The sequence below is a fragment of the Neomonachus schauinslandi genome, chromosome 4, assembly GCF_002201575.2.
Source record: "Neomonachus schauinslandi chromosome 4, ASM220157v2, whole genome shotgun sequence".
NCBI lineage: Eukaryota > Metazoa > Chordata > Mammalia > Carnivora > Phocidae > Neomonachus > Neomonachus schauinslandi.
In genome coordinates this window covers 89,602,205-89,624,530 of record NC_058406.1, presented here as the reverse complement: position 1 = coordinate 89,624,530, position 22,326 = coordinate 89,602,205, and the positions used below count along the sequence as shown (strand labels likewise).

The 22,326-nt window shown below is 39.2% G+C and overlaps 1 protein-coding gene across 1 annotated transcript in view; it reads left to right on the top strand.

Annotated features, from left to right (window-relative positions):
- Window positions 1-18,576: 18,576 nt before the first annotated feature.
- Window positions 18,577-22,326, top strand: part of LOC110580322 (calcium-binding mitochondrial carrier protein SCaMC-1) — a 47,735-nt gene continuing 43,985 nt past the window's right edge. Inside the window, exon 1 of the mRNA XM_021689996.2 lies at window positions 18,577-18,935. Coding sequence (XP_021545671.1) covers window positions 18,753-18,935 — 183 coding nt within the window. The 5' untranslated portion in view covers window positions 18,577-18,752. The remainder of the gene's footprint in view (window positions 18,936-22,326) is intronic.

Sequence of the window (22,326 nt, the reverse complement as noted above, 5' to 3'; positions counted from 1 at the left end):
ACAGGCTTCAAATGAAGAACTGCCTCACTAAACTGACTCAAGTGCAGGCTTTGAGTCTTGGCCTTGCTGATCCCAAAATTTGACTTTATTAATTTCCTCGAGATGATCAGTTCCTTGGTTATAGATTAATTAAAATTACAAGATTGAGATACATACCACAATGCAAAGTTATTAATTTATAGTGGAGCTTAATACTTGCCACTCACCAGAATACTTTCATCCCTTCTCCAGGGCACACTGTTTGCTGGTTATCAGGGCACCTGGGAAACCAAATAAGTCATGAGAAGATTGATGGGGAATTAGGACACAGAGAGGAATGTTTTACTCAGACCTATCCCAGTTAAGGTGGGAATAAGTGGAACCTTGTGTACAAGGAAGAGTAGTTGAGGCGTGAGGTGTAAGAGAGGAGAGGATTGTGGAACTTTAGCTAAACTAAGCCACAGATCACCAGAGGGGAGGAAGGCAAATCTCATGTGAAGTCCAGGAGTAGGTGTGTAAGAAACTTGAGTAATTGGGGTGCCTGGGTGGCTCAGTCGTTAAGCATCTGCCTAAGGTTCAGGTCATGATCCCAGAGTCCTGGGGTGGAGCCCTGCGTCAGGCTCCCTGCTCGGTGGGAAGCCTGCTTCTCCCTCTCCCACTACCCCTGCTTGTGTTCCCTCTCTCGCTGTGTCTTTCTCTGTCAAATAAATAAAATCTTAAAAAAAAAAAAAGAATCCTCCTTGAGTAATGGTGGTGGTTGTTTCGATAGACTTTCACAATGCATTCTAAATTGATGAGATCATTTGAGTAGTAACACGGAAATGGGGGGGGGGACCCAGAATGGGGGGGTGATTCATGGAGCATTAGGGAAATAACAAGTAGCCTGGTCATTTAAAAATGTATGGTGTATAGGAAGAAACAGTGAGATATAAGGCTACTGCTATAGATTGGTGCCAGGTCATGGAGAGCTGTGAGTTACATGTGTTAATGACATGCTCTGGTGTAAGAAGATAACTGATGACAGAAGAAAGCCATTGACAGAGGAGACGGTAGAGCCAGCAAAACCAGTTAGGATGTTATTTCCATAGTTGTAATTATAAAATGCTGGCTTCTGAGTAAGCGCTTCTCTTTAGAGTAGGTAGATCCAATTATTGTATCAGAAGTCAAAATCCAATTTCTTTTATTAAGTTCTTGCTATGTGCCAGTAATTGTTTCAAGACACTTTTAAGGGTTCTCTTGCTTCAATCTCACAGAAAGTTGAGATTATTATGATTATTATGATCATTTATCTTTTTTTATTATTAACATATGATGTATTATTTATTTCAGGGGTACAGGTCTGTGATTCATCAGTCTTACACAACACACAGCACTCACCACAACACATACCCTCCCCAATGTCCATCACCCCGCCACCCCACCCCTCCCACTCCCCACCACTCCAGCAACCCTCAGTTTGTTTCCTGAGATTAAGAATTCCTCATATCAGTGAGATCATATGGTAAGAAGTCTCTTATGGTTTGTCTTACTCTCTGGTTTCATCTTGTTTCATTTTTTCCTCTCTTCCCCTATGATCCTCTGCCTTGTTTCTCAAATTCCACATATCAGTGAGATCATATGATAATTGTCTTTCTCTGACTTATTTCGCTTAGCATAATACCCTCTAGTTCCTTTCAAGTTGTTGCAAGAGATTATTATTTTTTAAAATTTTTGTTCAATTTGTGTAAACTAATCAAACCAAACCAAACCAAACGTAACAGTTCACCCCTTTCTTCTACCCCCTATACCCTGCCTTTTGCAACTGCCAATCTATTCTCTGTATCTCTAAGCTTATGTGTGTGTTTAGATTCCACATATAAAAGAGATCATACACTATTTGTCTTTGTCTTACTTATTTCACTTGGCATAATGCCCTTGAGGTCCATCAGTGTTGTCGCGGATGGCCAGATTTCATTCTTTTTTATAGCTGAATAATATTCCATTGTATATATACCACAATTTCTTTATCCATTCATCCTTTGATAGACACTTAGGTTGTTTCCATGTCTTGGATATTGTAAATAAGGAGGCAATAAACGTGTGGGAGTATGTATTTTTTGATTCAGTGTTTATGTTTTCTTTGAATGAATGCCCAGAAGTGGAATTGCTGGATCATATGGTAGTTCTACTTTTAATTTTTTGAGGAAACTTCCATAGAGGTTACACCAATTTACGTTCCCACTAATAATGCACAAAAGTTCCCTTTTCTCCAAACCTCAACAAAACTTGTTATTTCTTGTCTTTTTGATGCTAGCCATTCTGATAGGTGTGAGGTGATATCTCGTGGTTTTGATTTGCATTTCCCTGATGATTGATGATGCTGAGCATCTCTCACATACCTTTTGGACATCTACACGTCTTCTTTGGGAAAATGTCTATTCAGATATTCTCCCTCCCCCCTTTTTAAAGGCTTATTTATTTATTTTAGAGAGAGAGAGTGAGCACAAGTAGTGGGGAGGGGCAGAGGGAGAGGGAGAGAATCTCAAGCAGACTCCCCACTGAGTGTGGAGCCTGATGCTGGGCTTGATCTCAAGACCTATGAGATCATGACCTGGGCCAAAACCAAGAGTCGGACACTTAACTGACTGAGCCACGCAGGTGCCACATCTTCTGCCCCCTTTTTAATTGAACCTTTTCTCCCCTATTGAATTGTATGGCTTCTTTATATATTTTGGATATTAACCCCTTACCAGACATATGGTTTACAATTATTTTTTCACATTAAATAGGTTGTCTTTTCATTTGTTGATGATTTCCTTTGTTGTGCAGAAACTTAAAAATTTTTTTTAAGTTTTTATTTAAATTCCAGTTGGGTAATATACAGTATAATATTAGTTTCAGGTGTACAATTTAGTGATTCAGCACTTCTATACAACACCTGGTGCTCATCATAACAAGTGCACTCCTTAATCCCCCTCACCTATTTCACCCATTCCCCCACCCACCTCCCTTCTGGTAACCATCAGTTTGTTCTCTATAGTTAAAAGTCTGTTTCTTAGTCTTTCTCTCTCTCTCTCTTTCCCTTTGCTTATTTGTTTTGTTTCTTAAATTCCATATATGAGTGAAATCATATGGTGTTTGTCTTTCTCTGACTGACTTATTTCACTTAGGATAGTACTCTGTAGCTCCATCCATGTTGTTGTAAATGGCAACATTTCATTCTTTTTTTAACAGCTGAATAATATTTCATTGTACGTATATACCACATCTTTATCCGTTCATCAATCAGTGGGCACTTTGGCTCTTTCCATAATTTGGCTATTGTTGATAATGCTGCTATAAACATTGGGGTACATGTATCCCTTTTAATTAGTACTTTTGTATTCTTTGGGTAAATACCTAGTAGTTCAATTGCTGGATTGTAGGGTAGCTCTATTTTTAACTTTTTGAGGAACCTCCATACTGTTTTCCACAATGGCTACACCAGTTTGCATTCCCACCAACAGTGCAAGGGAGTTCCTCTTTCTCCACATCCTCACTAACACCTGTTGTTTCTTGTTGATTTTAGTCATTCTGATAGATGTGAGGCGATATCTCATTGTAGTTTTGATTTGCATTTCTCTGATGATAAGTGATGTTGAGCATCTTTTTCATTTGTCTGTGTAGAAACTTTTAGTTTGGTATAGTCTCACTTGTTTATTTTTGCTTTTGTTGCTTTTGCTTTTGGTGTCAGATTAAAAAAATATCATCACCAAGACCTGTGTCAAGGAGCTTACTGTTTCTGTTATATGGTTTCTGGTCTTATTCAAGTCTTGAATCCAATTGGAGTTAATTTTTGTGTATGTTGTAAGGTAGTGGTCCAGTTTCATTCTTTTGCATATAGATGTCCAATTTTTCCAACATAATTTATTGATGAGACTGTCCTTTCCCCATTGTATATTCTTGACTTCTTCATTGTAAATTAACTGACCATATAGGCATGGGCTTATTTCCAGGCTTTCTCTTCTGTTCTATTATGTGTCTGTTTTTATGCCAATACCATAGTGTTTTAATTATAAAAGCTTTGTAATATAGTTTGAAATCAGGGAGTGTGATGCTTCCAGCTTTGTTCTTCTTTCTCAAGATTGTTTTGGCTATTTGGAGTTAGAAGGTTGAGATTATCCTAATTTCCAAATGAGGAAACTAAGTTTATAGAGATAAGTGCCTTGAACAGATCTCCTAACACTTTCTCTCTCATTAAGAATTGTGCCCATCCCTCACCTTCCAGGCCTGTATTCTATATGAAGGCCTATTGTGAGCCAGATCCTTGGAGATGGCATGGATATTTTGTAAAATGCCTTAAAGTAATGATTTAGCTCACTGTCTGTAGGGTACAGCCTCTCAATTCTCTGAGATGTAGTATAAGCCTGCTCTTAGGTACTGAGATGCCCGAAGGGTAACCTTTATGTAAAAATGGTTATCACAGTGTAACTTGGACACGGAAACCTGGGAGTTGGAGTTAATCTTGAAGAAACATCAGAGATTCTGTCTGAATGCCACAGAAGAAAATAACTGGACAATATTATAAGATCTATGGTGTTAGAAGTTCAATTTAACTCTGCATAGTTTTTCAGATACCATTAGAACTTAAGGATAAGCCTGAGTTACCTTGCAGAACTGTGACACAAATTATTTTTTTAAAGATTTTATTTATTTATTAGAGAGAGAGCATGCACTAGAAGCGGGGGAGAGAGAGTGCACGCAGGGGCAGGGGGAGAGGGAGAAGCAGACTCCCCTGAACAGGGAGCCCCAATGTGGAGCTCGAACCCAGGGCCTTGGGATCATGACCTGAGCCAAAGGCAGATGCTTAACCAACTGAGCCACCAGGTGCCCCGTGAATTGTGATACAAATTAGCAAAATTCCGTCTCATGGTTCTGGAGGGTTAGCAGCATGTTGTATGATATAAATAAGAGGTTTGGATAGGTTAAGGAGTGGGTTATAGAAAATACTTAGTAAAATGAATTAAAGATAAAGAAGGACCATAGCAGAAGTGATCTGGAGACACTTTATCATTTATTGCCTTTGAAGTTTGGAGAGTCAGTTAATCTTTGAGTCTCATTTTCCATATTTTTTAAGTGGGGACAATTTAATATTGCCTTTTTAAAACCTTATTGACCAGATTGTTTTCAGAACCAAATGAGATAAGGGATATGAAACTGTTTCATAATATATGAACAACCATTATAAGCCTTAGTTTATTAATCCATTCAGTATGGAGAGAATACATGTGGACTTTTGTAGGATATGCTTAGACTTCAAAAATTGGCAACTGTAATGTTGGTTATGATCCAGATCACTTAAGTAATGTGCAAAGGTGATCTCTGCCTGGTGTGCTATTGTCCTGCAAGGAAGGAGCCAACTATTTCCAGGGGGAGAATTGTACTGGAGTTGGAGCACTTTGAGGGTCCCAGCTTCATAAGGACCACTCTGCAGGCAGAATATTGAAGCCTGACCTTCCAGTCTTTCAGCTTCTGCAGGGTCCTTTCCACCTGTGCTCTAAGTCATGGGCTTAGGGGCCCTGTGTCTCTTCTGTTTCTTCTCAAGAGCAGTTAGTTTGGACAGAGTGCCTAAAATGTCCCAAAGACTGAGGGAAATAAATTGTTAGCCTAAGCTCACTTATCACAAATAAATAAGTTTTGACTCTAAATAGAGCAAACCTGGTTTGTTTGTTTGTTTGTTTGTTTGTTTTTGGTAATCTTTGCTTCTTTGTAAACTACAAGGTAATTGCAATTTATTGCAACCCCACTGGGTCTTTTACATATTCTTTCTCATTTAATTCTCTAAAAAATTCTATAAAATACGTCACTATAAATATTCCAACTGAATATTTAGATACTTTTCTTTGTAATTGAGATTTTGAAAGAGCTAAATAAGCATATTTGTATACACACACACACATACACACACACACAGAATTACAACAAAGTGACAACAACAGATACAGAGTAACACAGGAATGTTGCTTTGGCAGCTCAAACACCACCAACCAGTGTTACCATCAGTGATACTATTTTCCAAAATGGTAAACATTTCTTAGTAGCATTCTGAACAAAGGAAGTATAATTTCCCCTTGATTTGCGTGATAGTTCTTGAAATGTTTCATGAAAATTAAAACTGCAAAATAGATAATAAACATGTTTTACTTGCATAAATGGTATTGTGAACATCAAAAGTGTCCCCACAAATCTGTAAGGCTAAAGGCAAAAGGAACTGCACATGAATACTATAATTATAAAAGTTGTTTCCCATAGGGGTACAGGTTAACAATTCTGAAACCACTATACATGTATACTGGAATTTAACAAGAAACCCATCTCTCTGGAGTTTATTATCAATATGACTATCATCAATATTATTAATATAATTAATATCATCATCATTATTACAGTTATGAATTAGGCAGCAAATCAAATTACCTAGTGAAAATATTTCACACAAACCCCATGGCAAGTGAAACAATGTCCTTATCTATTCCTAAAAAGTATGTGTATTCCACCTTACCTTCAATTTTTTTAAGTGAGTAGAGAAGTAAGATATCAGAGCTTAAAGTTAGGGACTACCTCAGTAGGTTCTCAATGAGAATAATACCATCTCCTAGGGAGCAATTTGGAAATTCGTGGGGGCATTTTAAAACAATTTTTAAATAAAAATTTAACTTTAGAATAATTTTAGACTTGCAGTAAAGTTAATTTTCAGTAAAGGACATAACAACTAGGCAGAAGACAAACAAGGAAATAAAACACTTGAGCAACACCATACACAAACTAGACCTAATATCCATAGAATACTCTACCTAGCAATAGGAGACTCATACCTTCTTCTTAAGTGCACATGAAACATTCTCCATAATAGACATATACTAGGTCATAAAATAATCTCAATAAATTTAAAAGAATTAAAATCATACATAATATTTTTCTCTGGTCTCAGTGCAGTGAAATTAGAAATTTCACCCCATTGTTAATATAATAATTTTGAAGAAGAACAAAGTTTGAGGATTCATACTTCTTGATTTTAAGACTACTCTAAAGCTACGGTAACATGACAGGGTGGTATTGGCATAAGGATAGGCATTGAGATTAATGAATCAAATTGGAGAGCCCAGGAATAGACCCATGTATATGTGGTCAATTGAATTTTGATAAAAGTGCCAAGGTAATCCGAAGGGGGAAAAGATAGTCTTTTCAACAAATGGCTCTGAGACAACTGGATATCCATATGGAATAATATGAACTTCAATCCTCCTACCTGACACAATACAGAAAAAGTTAGCTGAAATAGATCATACCTTTTTTTTTTTTTTAAGATTTATTTATTTATTTTAGAGAGAGAGAGAGCAAGTGAGCATATGGCAGGGAGGGACAGAGGGAGAGAATGTTCAAGCAGACTTACCGCTGAGTGTGATGCCCAACTCGGGGCTCGATCTCACGACCCAGGTGATCATGACCTGAGCTGAAACCTGGCTTAACTGACTGAGCCACCCAGGGGCCTCCAAAATAGATCATACCTTAATGTGAAAGTGCAACACTACTATTCAAAGTATTGCATATTTAAGTAAGACACCATTTTCATCTCTCACATTGAGAAAGTTTATAATATTCTAATACCCAATATTTTTATTTTTTAATTAAATAAAGCACTCTCATATGCTACCTGGAATGGATGGAAGTGGGAATTAATCCAAACTTACTGGAGGGCAATTTGACATGCTTATTAAAAAAGATGTATCTACTGGAGTGTTTATATTTTCCATTGTTTGTAATAGCAAAGAATTGTAATAAATATGTTTAACACAAAATATTAGTTTAAATCTAACACAGTACAATATGTTTTTTAAAAGATTTTATTTTTATTTATTTGAGAGAGAGAGAGCTAGAGAGAGCCTGAGCGGGGGGGGGGAGAGGGAGAGGCAGACCCCCTGCTGAGCAGGGAGCCCGATGCGGGGCTCCATCCCAGGACTGTGGGATCATGACCTGAGCTGAAGGCAGATGCTTAACCAACTGCACCACCCAGGCGCCCCTTAACACAGTACAATATTAAGCAGTTTTTTGAAATGTTGATATAGGAGAATATTAATGACATGGGGAAATGTTTATATTAAATCAATTAGGAAAAGCAGTACTCAAAATATTATATATAATTTGAGATTATTTTAATCAAGAAGAAATGTGCAGTAAAGCAGACATATAAAGAAGAGTTGGTGGGGTGAGAGAGAGAGAGGTTACTATATCTAAATTAAACTTCTGGACAATGAGCTCATGAGTATTTTGTTCTCCGTGATTTTCTATATTTTTCATACAATAAATATGTATCAGTTTTGTAATCAGAAATGAAATTACAAAGGTCACTTAAAAATAGCGAAAGAAATTATAAAGGAGAGAATTTTTTTTAATTTTTTTTTTTTTTTAAGTAATCTCTGCATCCAATGTGGGGCTCAAACCTACAACCCTGAGATCAAGAGTTGCACACTCTACCAACTGAGCCAGCCAGGTGTCCCTATAAAGGAGAGAATTTTAAGGTGGCTGAAAAAATTCTAATGTAACACAGTTGGCTAATGAAACTCCCTTGTTTTTAAGATTAAATGCCTTAAACATCATTTAAACGGAATAAAAATGTAAGAATAAAATAGACATATTTTATTATTTATTTATTTATTTATTTATTTATTTATTTATTATTCTAATTTTTTTAGAGGGGGTAGGGCAGATGGAGAGGGAGAGAGAGAATCTTAGGCAGGTTCCACACCCCGTGCAGAGCCCGATATGGGGCTCGATCTCACAACCCTGAGATCATGACCTGGGCGGAAATCAAGAGTTGGACACTTAACCGACTGAGCCACCCAGGCACTTCTACTCCGTTTTTTAAAACTTAGTAATTTTATAATAGTTGATTCTTAGTCATCATGTCTCTCTTATAAATAACCTCTGTTCTCCTAGGAAGAGGGTGGTAATAACTCAAGGGAAGCTGAAGGGTTCATAATGTTGTATATTTATTCACCCTGTTAGGTCACAAAAGGCTACCAGGAAGCCTGTGCAGGATGTTATGTGGGCAACAGGAAGTTCTTCTGAGATTTAACAAATACATTTGGCTAAAGAAAATTCAAACAGGTGCACATCATGGCCAGCCTTATCCATTCGCTCATGTACACTCTGGATTACTGTAGCCAAGTCATTCTTAGATTGGTAATGATTTGTATCATCCAAATACATGTTTTTAATTCAATGATAAAATGGAAAAGAATGGTCTCCATTTTCTACTTTTAGTTTTTATTGATGGCAGTGTTGGGTTTTTAGACCAGTAAACTTAATTTTTAAGCAAGCATTTCTGGTTTGAATTTTTTCAGAGAAGATATAATGGCTTTTAGTGCTGTAGTATGTCCCAAACAATTTATGATGATGTATGGTCCCCCCCAGAAATATGATTGCCTCCAATATAATTCTTCTGTCTGCAGAAGAAGGGACAACAAAGTATTGCTCCTCTCCTCCAATAACAAGATTTTGGAATTAATGAAGTGCTTTATAGTGTATTACCTCATGATTCTTCCACTATCCCTTGGAGAAAGGCAGAGCAGGTATTATTAATCTGGTCTTTTCTGCGAAGAAACTGGAGCTCAGAGATTTTAGGCAAGTTTGCTGGAAGTTAAAAATGTCTAAGAACATGGTAACTAAGGTGGTGTTTAGAAAGGACATGGTTCTTGGGGCCAGATATATATAAATATGAATCCTGACCGTCATTTGGGAAAGTCACTCAGTCTTGCTGATAGTTTTCACGTAAGTAAAAAAGGGGTATTAATTCCTGTTTTAGAGGATTGTTATGAGACTTAAATGAGAATAATATATGTAGATTATCTAGAATTTAGGACGTTTCTCTAACAGCTGTCTCCATTCATTTCTCTTAAATATCTCTATATTCACTGAGACCCTTGCAGCTGACTATATTAAGTATGAAGCACAACTTACAGGATGGAATTGCTAGGCCATTTTTCAACTGTGTTTCCCAGAGTCACTTTGACTTTATTTTGTGTGGGGCTGGTTCTTCCCATGCTCTAGATGAAATTTAGGGCAAGTCCTACAACTTCTCTGATTGCTTTCAGTTAACAAAATGTTCTTCAATAAAGTAATTGATATGTTTGGTGCAGTGTGGTCATCCCAACTTCAGTCTCGATTTAAAGGTCAATAACTTCTCCCTCTCCCTTTGCTTGGGCATGCTGTGATGAGAGAGCTGTGATGACCAGGCTGGGCCTGTTTCGTTTCTTCCCTCTTTTCCCCTTCTAGGATTTTTCTTGCTCTAGCCCCTGAGCCCCATCAGAGTCACCACGGAATAGAAAGGAGAGGAAAGGGCCAGGAGGTTGGTTCTTACGTGACTAACATACTGATAGGAGCTGCACCGAGTTCTCTGCCCTGCTATCTTTCTCTAATGGGGAGACTCCCCACCTCACCCAGTCACTAGGAAACTCTCTCCTGTAGTTTCTTGCTGGGTGTCGTGCATTCTCTCTGGCTGGTCACTTATGTTTCCTTCTTCCATCTCGACACAACTGATGGTGCCTCCACCTTTCTTTCCTGCTGAAGTTCATCTCTGAATTCAGACAGCCCTTCAGCCCTTTCAGTCAGGACCCGAGACAACACGGTCGTTCCCCGAGGCGGCCCTTGCACAGTGCACATCTGGTGCAGGGGAAACATTCAGACATTCTTTGTTTCCACAGACTGTGTAGCTGGCCTAAGGCAGCAGCCCCTCTTTCACTTTATTGGTGAGAACAGTTAGCAAACACTGTATAACCATAATCAGGTACCCGGTCCACTGTGTCCAGCACAGTCCACCAGGCCTCAAAATGCATAGACTTATTTCGAATTTCCAGGTAGTCTCACTGAGGCTCCTTGCTCTAAGCTGGAGGTGAGGGGTGCAGACCCCTTCCCCTAGGTGGAAGGTGAGGGTGGGTAGATGGGGGGGTCTCAGTGTGGCAGCAGCTCTCTCCAGATACCCTCTTCTAATCCAACCCCTTTGACCCTCAGTATGGGTGAGGGCTTCAAGGTCACAAAACTGACTTTCCACCACCACTTCCTTGGAAAATTCTGCATTATGGTCTTGCATATCATTTTGGAATAGGTTATGTGCTGTCTTGGTATCTTAATCTAAACTTCTATTTAACTGCCTGTTAATTTTGCATTACTTTATATAAAATTTGTGTTCCTATACGTTGCTTATGAATTTAGTTTTTGTTAATTGGATCTCATCTTGCCATTGACTTTAATAATAATTTCCGAGATGCTTTATTGTTTTTATCTGACTTGTTTTCAAGTGGAACTGACTTTTGGACATTTGACAAAGAATCTAATGTACTGAAACCCAAGTTAAGTTTAATAAAGAAAATCTATCTGTATGTCTACATCCCCTTCCAGAAAATGCCCTTCTCCCCTTTCTTTTTATCTGGACTCACTGGGAACTGCAGGGCACTGACAGAATCCTGGGCCTGTGGATTGTCCCAGAGGTGAGCACCTAACCTCACGAGGAGTCCCTCATGAAGATTTGGAGAGCTTAGTACCAGAAAGAGTGTTGAGAAAGGCTCTCTCTGGTGCCTGAGGTAGTATGACATAAAACCGGGAGCTTTCTGCCATGCCTCGAAAACTGTGTGCTGTGGGAAAAGATGAAAGCAGGAGCACAGATAGGAGCAGAGACATGAGAGAGAACCTTGAGGCTCTTCCAGTTCATGGCTCTTGTTTCACCCGAGTTCCAGATGCAGTCCTTCTCTTTCTGCCTTAGTTAAATCAAATTGGATTTCTGGCCTTTGGGCTCTTCAAATGCTATCTCCTGATAGCCCACTAAGGTTTCTTAAAAAAAATTTTTTTTGAAAACAGAAAATATAAAAATTAGATTTTAATACGACTACAAATTTACTGCACACACACACGTAATATAGTGCCTTACGCAGTCAACATCTAGAAGATGTTTGAAGCTGTGTAGATATTTAAAAAAATTTTTTTAATTTTTATTTTTTAAAGATTTTGTTTATTTATTTGACAGAGAGAGACACAGCGAGAGAGGAAACACAAGCAAGGGGAGTGGGAGAAGGAGAAGCAGACTCCCCGCCGAGCAGGGAGCCCAATGCGGGGCCTGATCCCAGGACCCTGGGATCATGACCTGAGCTGAAGGCAGATGCTTAAAGAGTGAGCCACCCAGGCACCCCGAAGCTGTGTAGACGTTTAAAGGAGGGTGGGTTAATTAAAATCGACAACAGTAGCAAGAATCAGTACTTTAAGAACCTTAAAAAATGGCACACTTTGACAACAGAAGGTTTCAAGGGTTACAAAAAGAACTTTAACCATCTCATGGCCTTTTTTGGAGCACAAAGTTACATTATTTACTTCAGGGCTTAAATAGATGACTGAGTCACTGAGCAACCATTCACAGGGATTGTAAAGTTCCTGATTTGGAAGAAACTTTGATTTTGTTATTGAGAGAAGTGTGCTGATGTGATGCATTGTTTTTGCAATATATAAAACAACTCTCAAAGATAAATGTATTACATTTCTTCTGTTGATGTACTTTAGTTTTGTTAGATTGCACCACGAATGAATATGGACAGAATATTTTTTAAGTGGAAAAAAAGTATGCTGTTACACCCCGGTTTTAAATAATATTTTAGTTTGTATCTTTTAGTGCAGTTTAGGGATCCATAACTATATTGATGACTAAAGAGTAAAGACCCACCTATCTTCTTTCTTCTGATCCCCTCCTGCCTGCACTGCCCCCTCCTTGCTTCTAGTTGGCACCGACCACCCTTTATCTTTAGGTTACAGCACCCTCTAGTGAGTTGTTAGCAACATTACATTGTGGCCATTTTCCCCAATAGTGGCGGCTTTTCCTTCAGAAGGAGAGTAACACTTTGAAAATGTACTGAAGAGATGAACTTTCTGCAAATTGAATTGCTCTCAAACTCTTTGAAACTTATTACAAAGATACAGGTACAGCCACATTACTATAAAGAAGTGATGGTAAGTTTGAAGACACTGTGAAGACATAAGTGGACAAATTTTAACGTAAAAGACATTCAAAATTTGAATATATGTAGCAAAAAGGCATGAAAGAAAAAAAAACAGCAAAAACTTCTGTTTTAAAATGAGTGATGAACACAATAGCCAAACTGTAGAAAGAGCCGAGATGTCCATCGATAGATGAATGGATAAAGAAGATGTGGTCCATATATACAATGGAATATTATTCAGCCATCGGAAAGGATGAATACTTGCCATTTACATCGACATGGATGGAACTGGAGGGGATTATGCTAAGTGAAATAAGTCAAGCAGAGAAAGACAATTATATGGTTTCACTCATATGTGGAACATAAGGAATAGCACGGAGGACATTAGGAGAAGGAAGGGAAAACTGGGAAGAAATCAGAGAGGGAGACAAACCATGAGAGAGAGACTCTTGACTCTGGGAAACAAACAGGGCTACGGAAGGGAAGGAGGTTGGGGGGATGGGGTAACTGGGCGATGGGTGTTATGGAGGGCACATGTAGTGATGAGCACTGGGTGTTATATGCAACAGATGAATTACTGAACACTACATCTGAAACTAATGATGTACTATATGTTGGCTAATTGAATCTAAATTAAAAAAATGAGTGATGAACACCTTAAAATGGGAAAATTTGCATTATAAATTTCTGCACAGCATAACTTTAAAAATGGATGTTTTCTTATTTTATAGATAACTTTTTTGTTTTTTCCTTGTTTTATAGATTCTTAATTTTATTGTTATTTTTACTTGTTTTATAGATTCTTAATTTTATTGTTATTTATACAACCCAGACTTTTTCTAGCTATAGAACCCTGGACGTATGATTCAGTTATTTTCTTATCTTATAGATTCTTAATTTTATTGTTATTTATACAACCCAGACTTTTTCTAGCTATAGAACCCTGGAGGTATGATTCAGTTATTTTCTTATCTTATAGATTCTTAATTTTATTGTTATTTATACAATAATTTTTTGTTCTATAGATTCTTAATTTTATTATTATTTATACAACCCAAACTTCTAGCTACACAACCCTGGAAGTATGATTCAGTTATATTCTCTCTCCTTTGACTAAATTGTATGCTCTATGAGAACAAAGACCCCTTTATATTTCTATATCCAAAAATATTTAAAACCATGCATTCACATCAATACCACTAATTCAAAAGCAATGCTCTAGAGTTCATTCTAGTTGTCCCCGTCGCATATTAGTAACTCATTTCTCTGACAGCAAGAAGCCTAGCTCTCTTTATCCTCAATATATTTATTTATTTGCTCAAGCCCCTTGTATGTAACCAACCTCCCAACTCATTAGGCTGCTGCCTTGCTCAGCCAATTTTTTTCTCTGAGCTTTAACCCATGGTGGGCAGCTTTCCTCAAGCTGGCCCAATGGCTTTTGACTGGTGATGAAGGAAGGAAGGGAGAATGGAAGGGAGAGAGGGGAGAGACATGGATGTAGGCTTTACAAGCAAAAATATAGGTATAGGATTTTGACCCAATTCTCATGATTACTGATTCTTCAATAAATGTGCAAACTTTTTTCATTTTAAATTTATCAGTCTTCAGAACAAAATTTACACAAATTTTCACAAACAAGACATTTTTTTAAAAGATCTTATTTGAGTGCACCTGGGTGGCTCAGTGGTTAAGCGTCTGCCTTCGGCTCAGGTCATGATCCCAGAGTCCTGGAATCGAGCCCCGCATCGGGCTCCCTGCTCGGCGGGAAGCCTGCTTCTCCCTCTCCCACTTCCCCTGCTTGTGTTCCCTCTCTCTCTGTGTCTCTCTCTCTGTCAAATAAATAAATAAAATCTTTAAACTAAAAAAAAAAAGATTTTATTTGAGAGAGAGCGAGAGAGAGCACGAGCAATGGGGGAGAGGCAGAGGGAGACGGAAAAGCAGACTCTCCGCCGAGCAGGGAGCCTGACATGGGGCTCCATACCAGGGCCCTGGTATCAAGACCTGAGCCTAAGGCAGACGCTTAGCCTAGTGAGCCACCTAGTTGTCCCAACCGAAGACATTTTAACAGTTTTTGATATAATTATTTCCAAAGTGGTGAGGCATATGGTTTTGAAGCCAGTTTGAACTTGACACAACTGTTTTGGAATGGGAAGTATTTACATGATTTAGTTATAAAGACAAACTTTCAGTAATTAAGTGCCATGTTTTTATGATTGTCTACATTTACTTTTGGGGAGATTAAGAATAGTGGATAGGCTGAGCAAGAGACAGAATTCACCTTGTTATCTGGACTTCTGATTGATTATTGTCTTTCTAAAGATTACTAGGATATTCAAGTTTAAAATTCATTGTATGATAAAACTATCTTTCTAGTGATGGTGATGGCTTTATATTAAGTCAATCAAATTCTCTCACATAGCCCCCTTTGTAATTGCTTAAATTTGAGAAAGCGGTGACCAGGAATTTGACATAGAGGTCCTTGTGGAGAGATTGAGACTTTGGTCTTATTAGCACCACACAATAACTACAGGGTCCAGTAGATAAAAAAAGGTAAACTTGTGAACATCTAGAATGATCATTTAAGTGGATTCTTTCTAACAACAAGGTGTTCAAAGCAGGTGCTGAAAGAGGTCTTTGAAGACCAATATAGATGGAATTGATAAAGTTTGAAGGTTGTCCCAATGGAAGATGGTAGTACTTAAAACAGCTAGAAACTGGGAAAAATAGATGCAAGCTGAACTGGGCTGAACCCTAACTTCTGTCCTGACTACGGAAATGAATTGGGTTAAGGAAATCTGAGTGAGTTCAGGGTTTCTCCTCTTGACCTCTGCAGGAACCACTGGTCTTTGGGAATTATTAACATAGAAATGGGTAGGGATGCCCTCTCTCATGCAGATGTTTAAATGTCTATGTAAAGTTTTATTCTCTCATGCAGGAAGTTTCTGTTGTTGATTTTACTTTTATTCTGTATGGTAACAGTGTTTTCTTAATCCACTGTGGACATTTTACTATTGTAAAATACAGTAAAAATGATTTATTAGAAAAGTGAAATTAAAAAGACAATCCATGAGTTATTATCAGATTCAGCAAACAAAAGCACTCCATCAAAACTGCTATAAAGTTTCTAAAGGCTTCTAAATCTTTGATTTAGCTTGTTGTGAACAAGTAACGGCTTTCAGTCTGGCACTAGAGTGCAAACCATGCTTTGAGTGGTATTACTTTTTACTGACAGAGCGTCTCAAACTTTAATGTAGGAAAGGATCACCTGGGGCTCTTGCATAAGTGCAACTCTGGGGTGGTCCTGAGACTATTTCCTAAAAAGCTCCCAAGTGGTACTGATGCAGCTGGTCTGCAACCATAGTTTTGTGTTAACACGTCATAAACTATTTTGATTTTCACACTGCTACTTTGAACTAAGAATTCTTATTCTATTTTACTCATGTTTAAGTCGGGTACTAATTAAAATCAGATTTATTGAGGTATAATTTCCACAGAGTAAAATTAAACCTTTTTTAATGTACAGTGGTGTGCATTTTAACAAAGTCATAGTTGTCTAACCACCACCATAATCAAAACCTAAACAGTTCCATCACCCCCCAAAGCTCCCTTATGCTCTTACATAGTCAACACCTCCCACCCCGCAGCCCCTGGCAACCACTGGTCTGTTTTCTGTCCCTATAGTTTTGCCTTTTCCAGAATGTCATGTAGTGTATTGTATAGTAGTTTATTCCTTTTTATCACTGAGTGGTGGACCATTCTATGAATGCAACACAGGTTGCTTATCCATTCACCCATTTAAGGATGTTTTGCTTGGGTTTTGGTGATCATGAATAAAGCTGCTATAATCTTTCTTGTACAAGTTTTTGTGTGAACATAAGTTTTCTCAGTCAAAATTTTGACAGGCAATTCCTGTAATTACCAAAAAACCCCCCAAAACCCCCCCAAAACAAAAAAAACCCAAAAAACCATTCAAGTGTGGGATGACTATTTCAAGCAGCCTCTCTTCGAGTACAGAGTATCCACAGGGGAGGTTAAAAGAGGTTTTTAAGGACAGATAAAATTTGATGACGTTGGAAGGCTTTTCCAAGGAAGAGGATAATTCTTAAGACTGGAAATCGGAAGTAATATAAAGAAATAAATTGGCCTCACAGTGATTTAACTAAACAGTCCTCAATTTACAAACTCTAGATTCACATATGTCTTAAATATATAAAACGGTATGAGGGGAAGTAAACTCAGGGTTTGAGTTCCTGGGCTTTGTTGGAAGAACTAGTGTTTGTTTAGTGATTCAGAGGATGTGGGGAGAGCCTTACAAGTACCCAGTTGTATCTCCTGTAGATAAAGGAATACAATGACAGTTTCCGTTAAGCAGCAGTGAATGAACAGAATTATTACAGTTAATGATATCTCATTTGGCACTTGTGAGTAATAAGACCTTTCGCATACAATATACAACCTCGTTATGAGGCAGATAGTCATACTCTCATCTTACTGACAAGAAGCTACTCAGAGAGGCTATGCCACATTTCCAAGTTTACAGAGCGGAAGGATTAGGACCCTGGCATTTTCGATTTCCAATGTTCCTTGTCTTATTCCACGTTATGAAGTAAGCCCTAAGGTTGTAACTGCATCCATCCTGAGAGAGAGGGGCCTGAGGTTTTGCTGGCAAGTGCTGTTGGCAAATGCTGTGATTTATCCGGGGTCAGATCATACTAAGCGGTAGAGCAAAGTAGTCCCACTTTTTACCACTTCCTACCTGGATGAACCTTGATCTTTTCTGCCAAAGAGCCTTGAGTTTCTCTTACCCCCAGTTTTATTGAGGCATAACTGACATGTAATATTGTATTGGTTTTAGGTGTTCCTTTTGTTTTTTAAATTGCTTTCAGATTTAACTCCTCTGCTTTTTTTTTTTTAAAGATTTTATTTATTTATTTGAGAGAGAATGAGAGAGAGCACATGAGAGGGGGGAGGGTCAGAGGGAGAAGCAGACTCCCTGCCGAGCAGGGAGCCCGATGCGGGACTCGATCCCGGGACTCCAGGATCATGACCTGAGCCGAAGGCAGTCGCTTAACCAACTGAGCCACCCAGGCGTCCTAACTCCTCTGCTTCTTAAAGCAGAATTCCCATCCCAGGTGCGCAAGCTCTCAACTGCCTCATTTTTGTCAATAGAAAACAGGCCCAGAGATGTATAATATCTGTGGAGCCTCAGGAAAAAGTCCGAGATCTGTGTCGCCCGACATGTCCCAATTTCCGTGCAGTGAGAACTGACTACCTGTGGGCAGTGTGCAAAGCCTCCAAGCTGTTAGGGTAAGGGGCCCTGAAGTTGAGTAACCTGAGCTTCGAACTGTCCTCTCCCCCATTCCCCAAAACTTAACTAGCGGATGCCCAAACCCAAGGCCTCTGGGGGGCTTGCTCCTCGACCCTGCGCCTCTGACAGTTCGACTGGGAAGGAGCAGAACTCAGTCCCCGAGTCCCACCGCTCCTCCGGAGACCCAGCCGCAGCCCTTTCACTTCCTGCGCGTTCCAGGCGGTGCCAGGCCCGCCCCTCCACGCCTCTCGGGGAGGCCGGCGCCCGGCGAGCTCCTCCCCGAGTAGCAGCGGGAGCGGCCACTCCCTGCGCGCCAAGCCGGGCTGGGCCGGGGTCTCTGCTCCTTCTCCTTGCACGCCGCGGGCCCCTCGAAGCCAGGCGGCGGCCGTCGCGGGGGTCTTCGACGCGCCCGGCAGTGCTCGTCCCCGTGACTCCCCTGGGCTGGGCCGTCCCGCGCCTTCCGCACCATGCTACGCTGGCTGCCGGGCTTCGTGCTGCCCGCGGCGGCCTGCCAGGACGCGGAGCCGCGGACGCGCTACGAGACCCTCTTCCAGAGGCTGGACCACAACAAGGACGGTGTGGTGGACATCGGCGAGCTGCAGGAGGGGCTCAAGAGCCTGGGCGTCCCCCTGGGCCAGGACGCCGAGGAGGTGGGTCGCTGCGGGGCGCGGCTGGAGGGCCGGGAGGGCTGCGGAGATTCTGGGCGCGGGCTGCAGGAAGGCGGAACTGTGGCTTCCAGCCCGCGAAGGGGTTCCGAAGCTCGGGAATGGGGCGCGGGGCCAGTTACCCCCGGAGCCGATGCGCGTCAACACCTGAAAGCCTACTGGTATTTTTCCGAATGAAATTAGTGCGGTGAACACTGTGGTCCACTGTAACAACTTAAAAAACGCTGTTCCATAGTACCTTTGGTCTGAATGCATCCCGGGTCCTTCACCTGCCTTTTTGCAAAATTTAATAAAAAAAAATTTTGTTTAACTCTCAGCTTTTGCAAGCATTTAATCAAGGTTTTGTTTGTTTGGCTTTGTTTTCTTTTGTTTTAAGCTCTCAGACTTAAGTGGGCCCCACTTTGCATCTCTTAGGAGCTCCTTTGTTATACACCAGCTAGTTTTGTCTAGTGTTTCAGAACTTTTGAAAACCAATCCTATGTATGTTTCCTCCAACTTCCTGTTGAGGAGAGGCAACATTCCATGCTTTAAGACCTTCCTTAATGTCCTAAGTACATAAATTGATGTAAAGGATTGGCCGGTCGCTGAGCAGTTTCAACTTCTCTGAGTCATTTTAATTGTGTCTCTGAAGTTCAGCCCCTTTGGCAGGGTGGAGATACTTGGAACCTCTCCAACCCCTCTGAAACATAAGAGGTTCCTATCCTGAGAGGGAAGGTGATTAAACGCTTAAGAGCCAGCAACTGTTTCACAGTTATATTTTAAGCTACTCGTTCAATGTCTTTAGTAGTTACACGTCCCTTTGGTTTATTTATTATGTCTTATTGAGTCAGATTTAGTAAGTTACAATTTTTAGAAAACTGTTTATTTTGTCCAAGGTTCATAATATTCACTTAGGATTTTTAGAAAGTTCTGACTATATGCATAGTTATATGCTCTTTCATTTCTGATATCGAGCTCCACCCCCCCCACTTCAATCTTGCCAAAGATTTGTCTATTTTATTTATACGTTGAAAGAATCAACTTTTGGTACTTTATGCTGATGGTCTCTTTTCAGTTTTTTCTTATTAATTTCTGTGTATTTCCTTCTATTTTGGGTTTACTCATTTGCTCTTTTTCTAATTTTTTTAGTTGAATGCTTGATTCCTTAATTTTGAGCTACAATATCCCTTTAATCACTTTTTTTTCTTTAAATTCATTAGCCAACATATAGTACATCATTAGTTTTTGGTATGGTGTTCAATGATTCATTAGTTGCATATAACACCCAGTGCTTATCACATCACATGCCCTCCTTAATTCCCATCATCCAGTTACCCCATCCCCCCATCTACCTCCCCCCTTTAATCACTTCTTTAGCTGCATCCCACAAGTTTGTATTTTTGTTTAGTTCCAAGTATTTTCTAATTTCTAATGTGATTTCATCTTTGACCCAGTAATTATTTAAATGCGTGCTTTAAATTTCCAAAGACTTCCTTTTTCAGTTGGTTCTTTGAAAATATGAATAAAATAGACAAGCCTCTGGCAAGGTTGATTAAGAAAATATGAACTCAAAATCAGGAATAAAAAATGTGTTTAATTTTCCAAAATTTATATATGAACAAATTATAAAGTAAGTTGTATAAAATCATGTGTGTGCAAACATACAATAGGATGGCATATATTTATCACTGTCATATATATGTATTTTATACATGCATATATACGTATATAACTTCTTGTGCTTTTGCTAGATGTTATTAACTAATCCCAGGACTCCTGACTGGTACCTTCTTCAATAAAAGATTGCTAATGATTATTTATGGATGATAGGAGTTAAATTACTTTTTTACTTTTTTCTTTACAATTTTTGTATTATTTCAATTTTTTAAAAAATAATTGTATATTATTATGATTAGGGGAAAAAAGAGGTTTTTGTTTTCATTTTTGTTTTGTTTTTATAAATATCACCTCCTCTGAGATGAGTCTTTCCAGACCACCCTCTATGGAAGAGTTGATCACACCCTACTATGTGTAGGTCCTTGGTCTCACATGTCACTACTATTATAATTTTCAAAAGGTGTTATTTTTAGTTATTGACTGTGCCCTCCACTAGGACCAAGCATCTTGAAGATGAGGTCATGTCTTAGTCATTTAAGCACAGTAATACAAAAAGATTTAGGGCTGTGATTTGAAACAGCCTAAATAAGGCAGTGGCTCGTTTGAGATAATTATAGGAAAAAAGAGATAAAATTTAATTGTAAAGCAGTTGTTAGTGCTTGTATTTCCAGCATGTATAGGACAAGATGACCAAAAATCCTCCTACTGCAAGATATCAAGAAATGCTGGCTAAAATAAGATAAGCATTTTTTAATGAAAACTTTTTTTTAAGAGCAATTTTAAGTTTGAGAAGAAGGTACAGAGATTTCCCATAGACCATCTGCCCTTGCATATCACGTACACAGCCTTCCCCACTGTCAACATCGCTCAACCAAATGGTACTTTTTTTAACCAAGGGTGAACCTACATTGACACATCATTATCACCCAAAGCCCATAGTTTACCTGAGGATTCACTCATGATGTTGTATATTCTCTGGGTTTGGACAAATGTGTAATGACATGTATCCATCATTATAATATCATACAGAAGATTTTCACTGCCCTAAAAATCCTGTGCTCTGCCTATTCATCCCTGCTCCCACTGCTGATCTTTTTATTGGCTCCATAGTTTTGCCAGATAAAACATCTTTTTACATGCATAATAAGAAAAAGCTAATCAAACTGTCTGGGTTTAAATCTTGGTTCTGCTGCTTACTAGTTAACTTTGGACAATTTTCTTTCACTCTCTTTTTTTAATTGAAGCATAGTTGACGCACAGCATTACATTAGTTTCAGGTGTACAGCATAGGGATTCGACAACCCTGTAGGTTCTGCTGTGCTAACCACAAGTGCAGCTCCCATCTGTCACCATACAATGCTATTACAGTGCCACCGACTATATTCCCTATGCTGGGCCTTTTATCCCTGTGACTTATTCTGTAACTGGAAGCCTGTACGTCCCACTCCCTTCACCCATTTTGCCTGTATCCCCACCCCTCTCTGGACAATTTTCTTAATCTCTCTAGCCCCAGTTTCCTCAGCGGTGGCAGAGACAACACTAGTACCTATCTCAAAGGGTTATTATGGAGAATAAATGAATTAAAATATGTAAAGTACTTAGAAAAATGCCTGGTAACCTAATAAGGACTCTGCCACTTGGGTGGTGAGTGAGCCAGCTTCCAAATCCCATGTTACCACCTCTTTTTTTTTTTTAAGATTTTATTTATTTATTAGAGAATGAGAGAGAGAGCACATGAGAGGGGGGAGGGTCAGAGGGAGAAGCAGACTCCCTGCCGAGC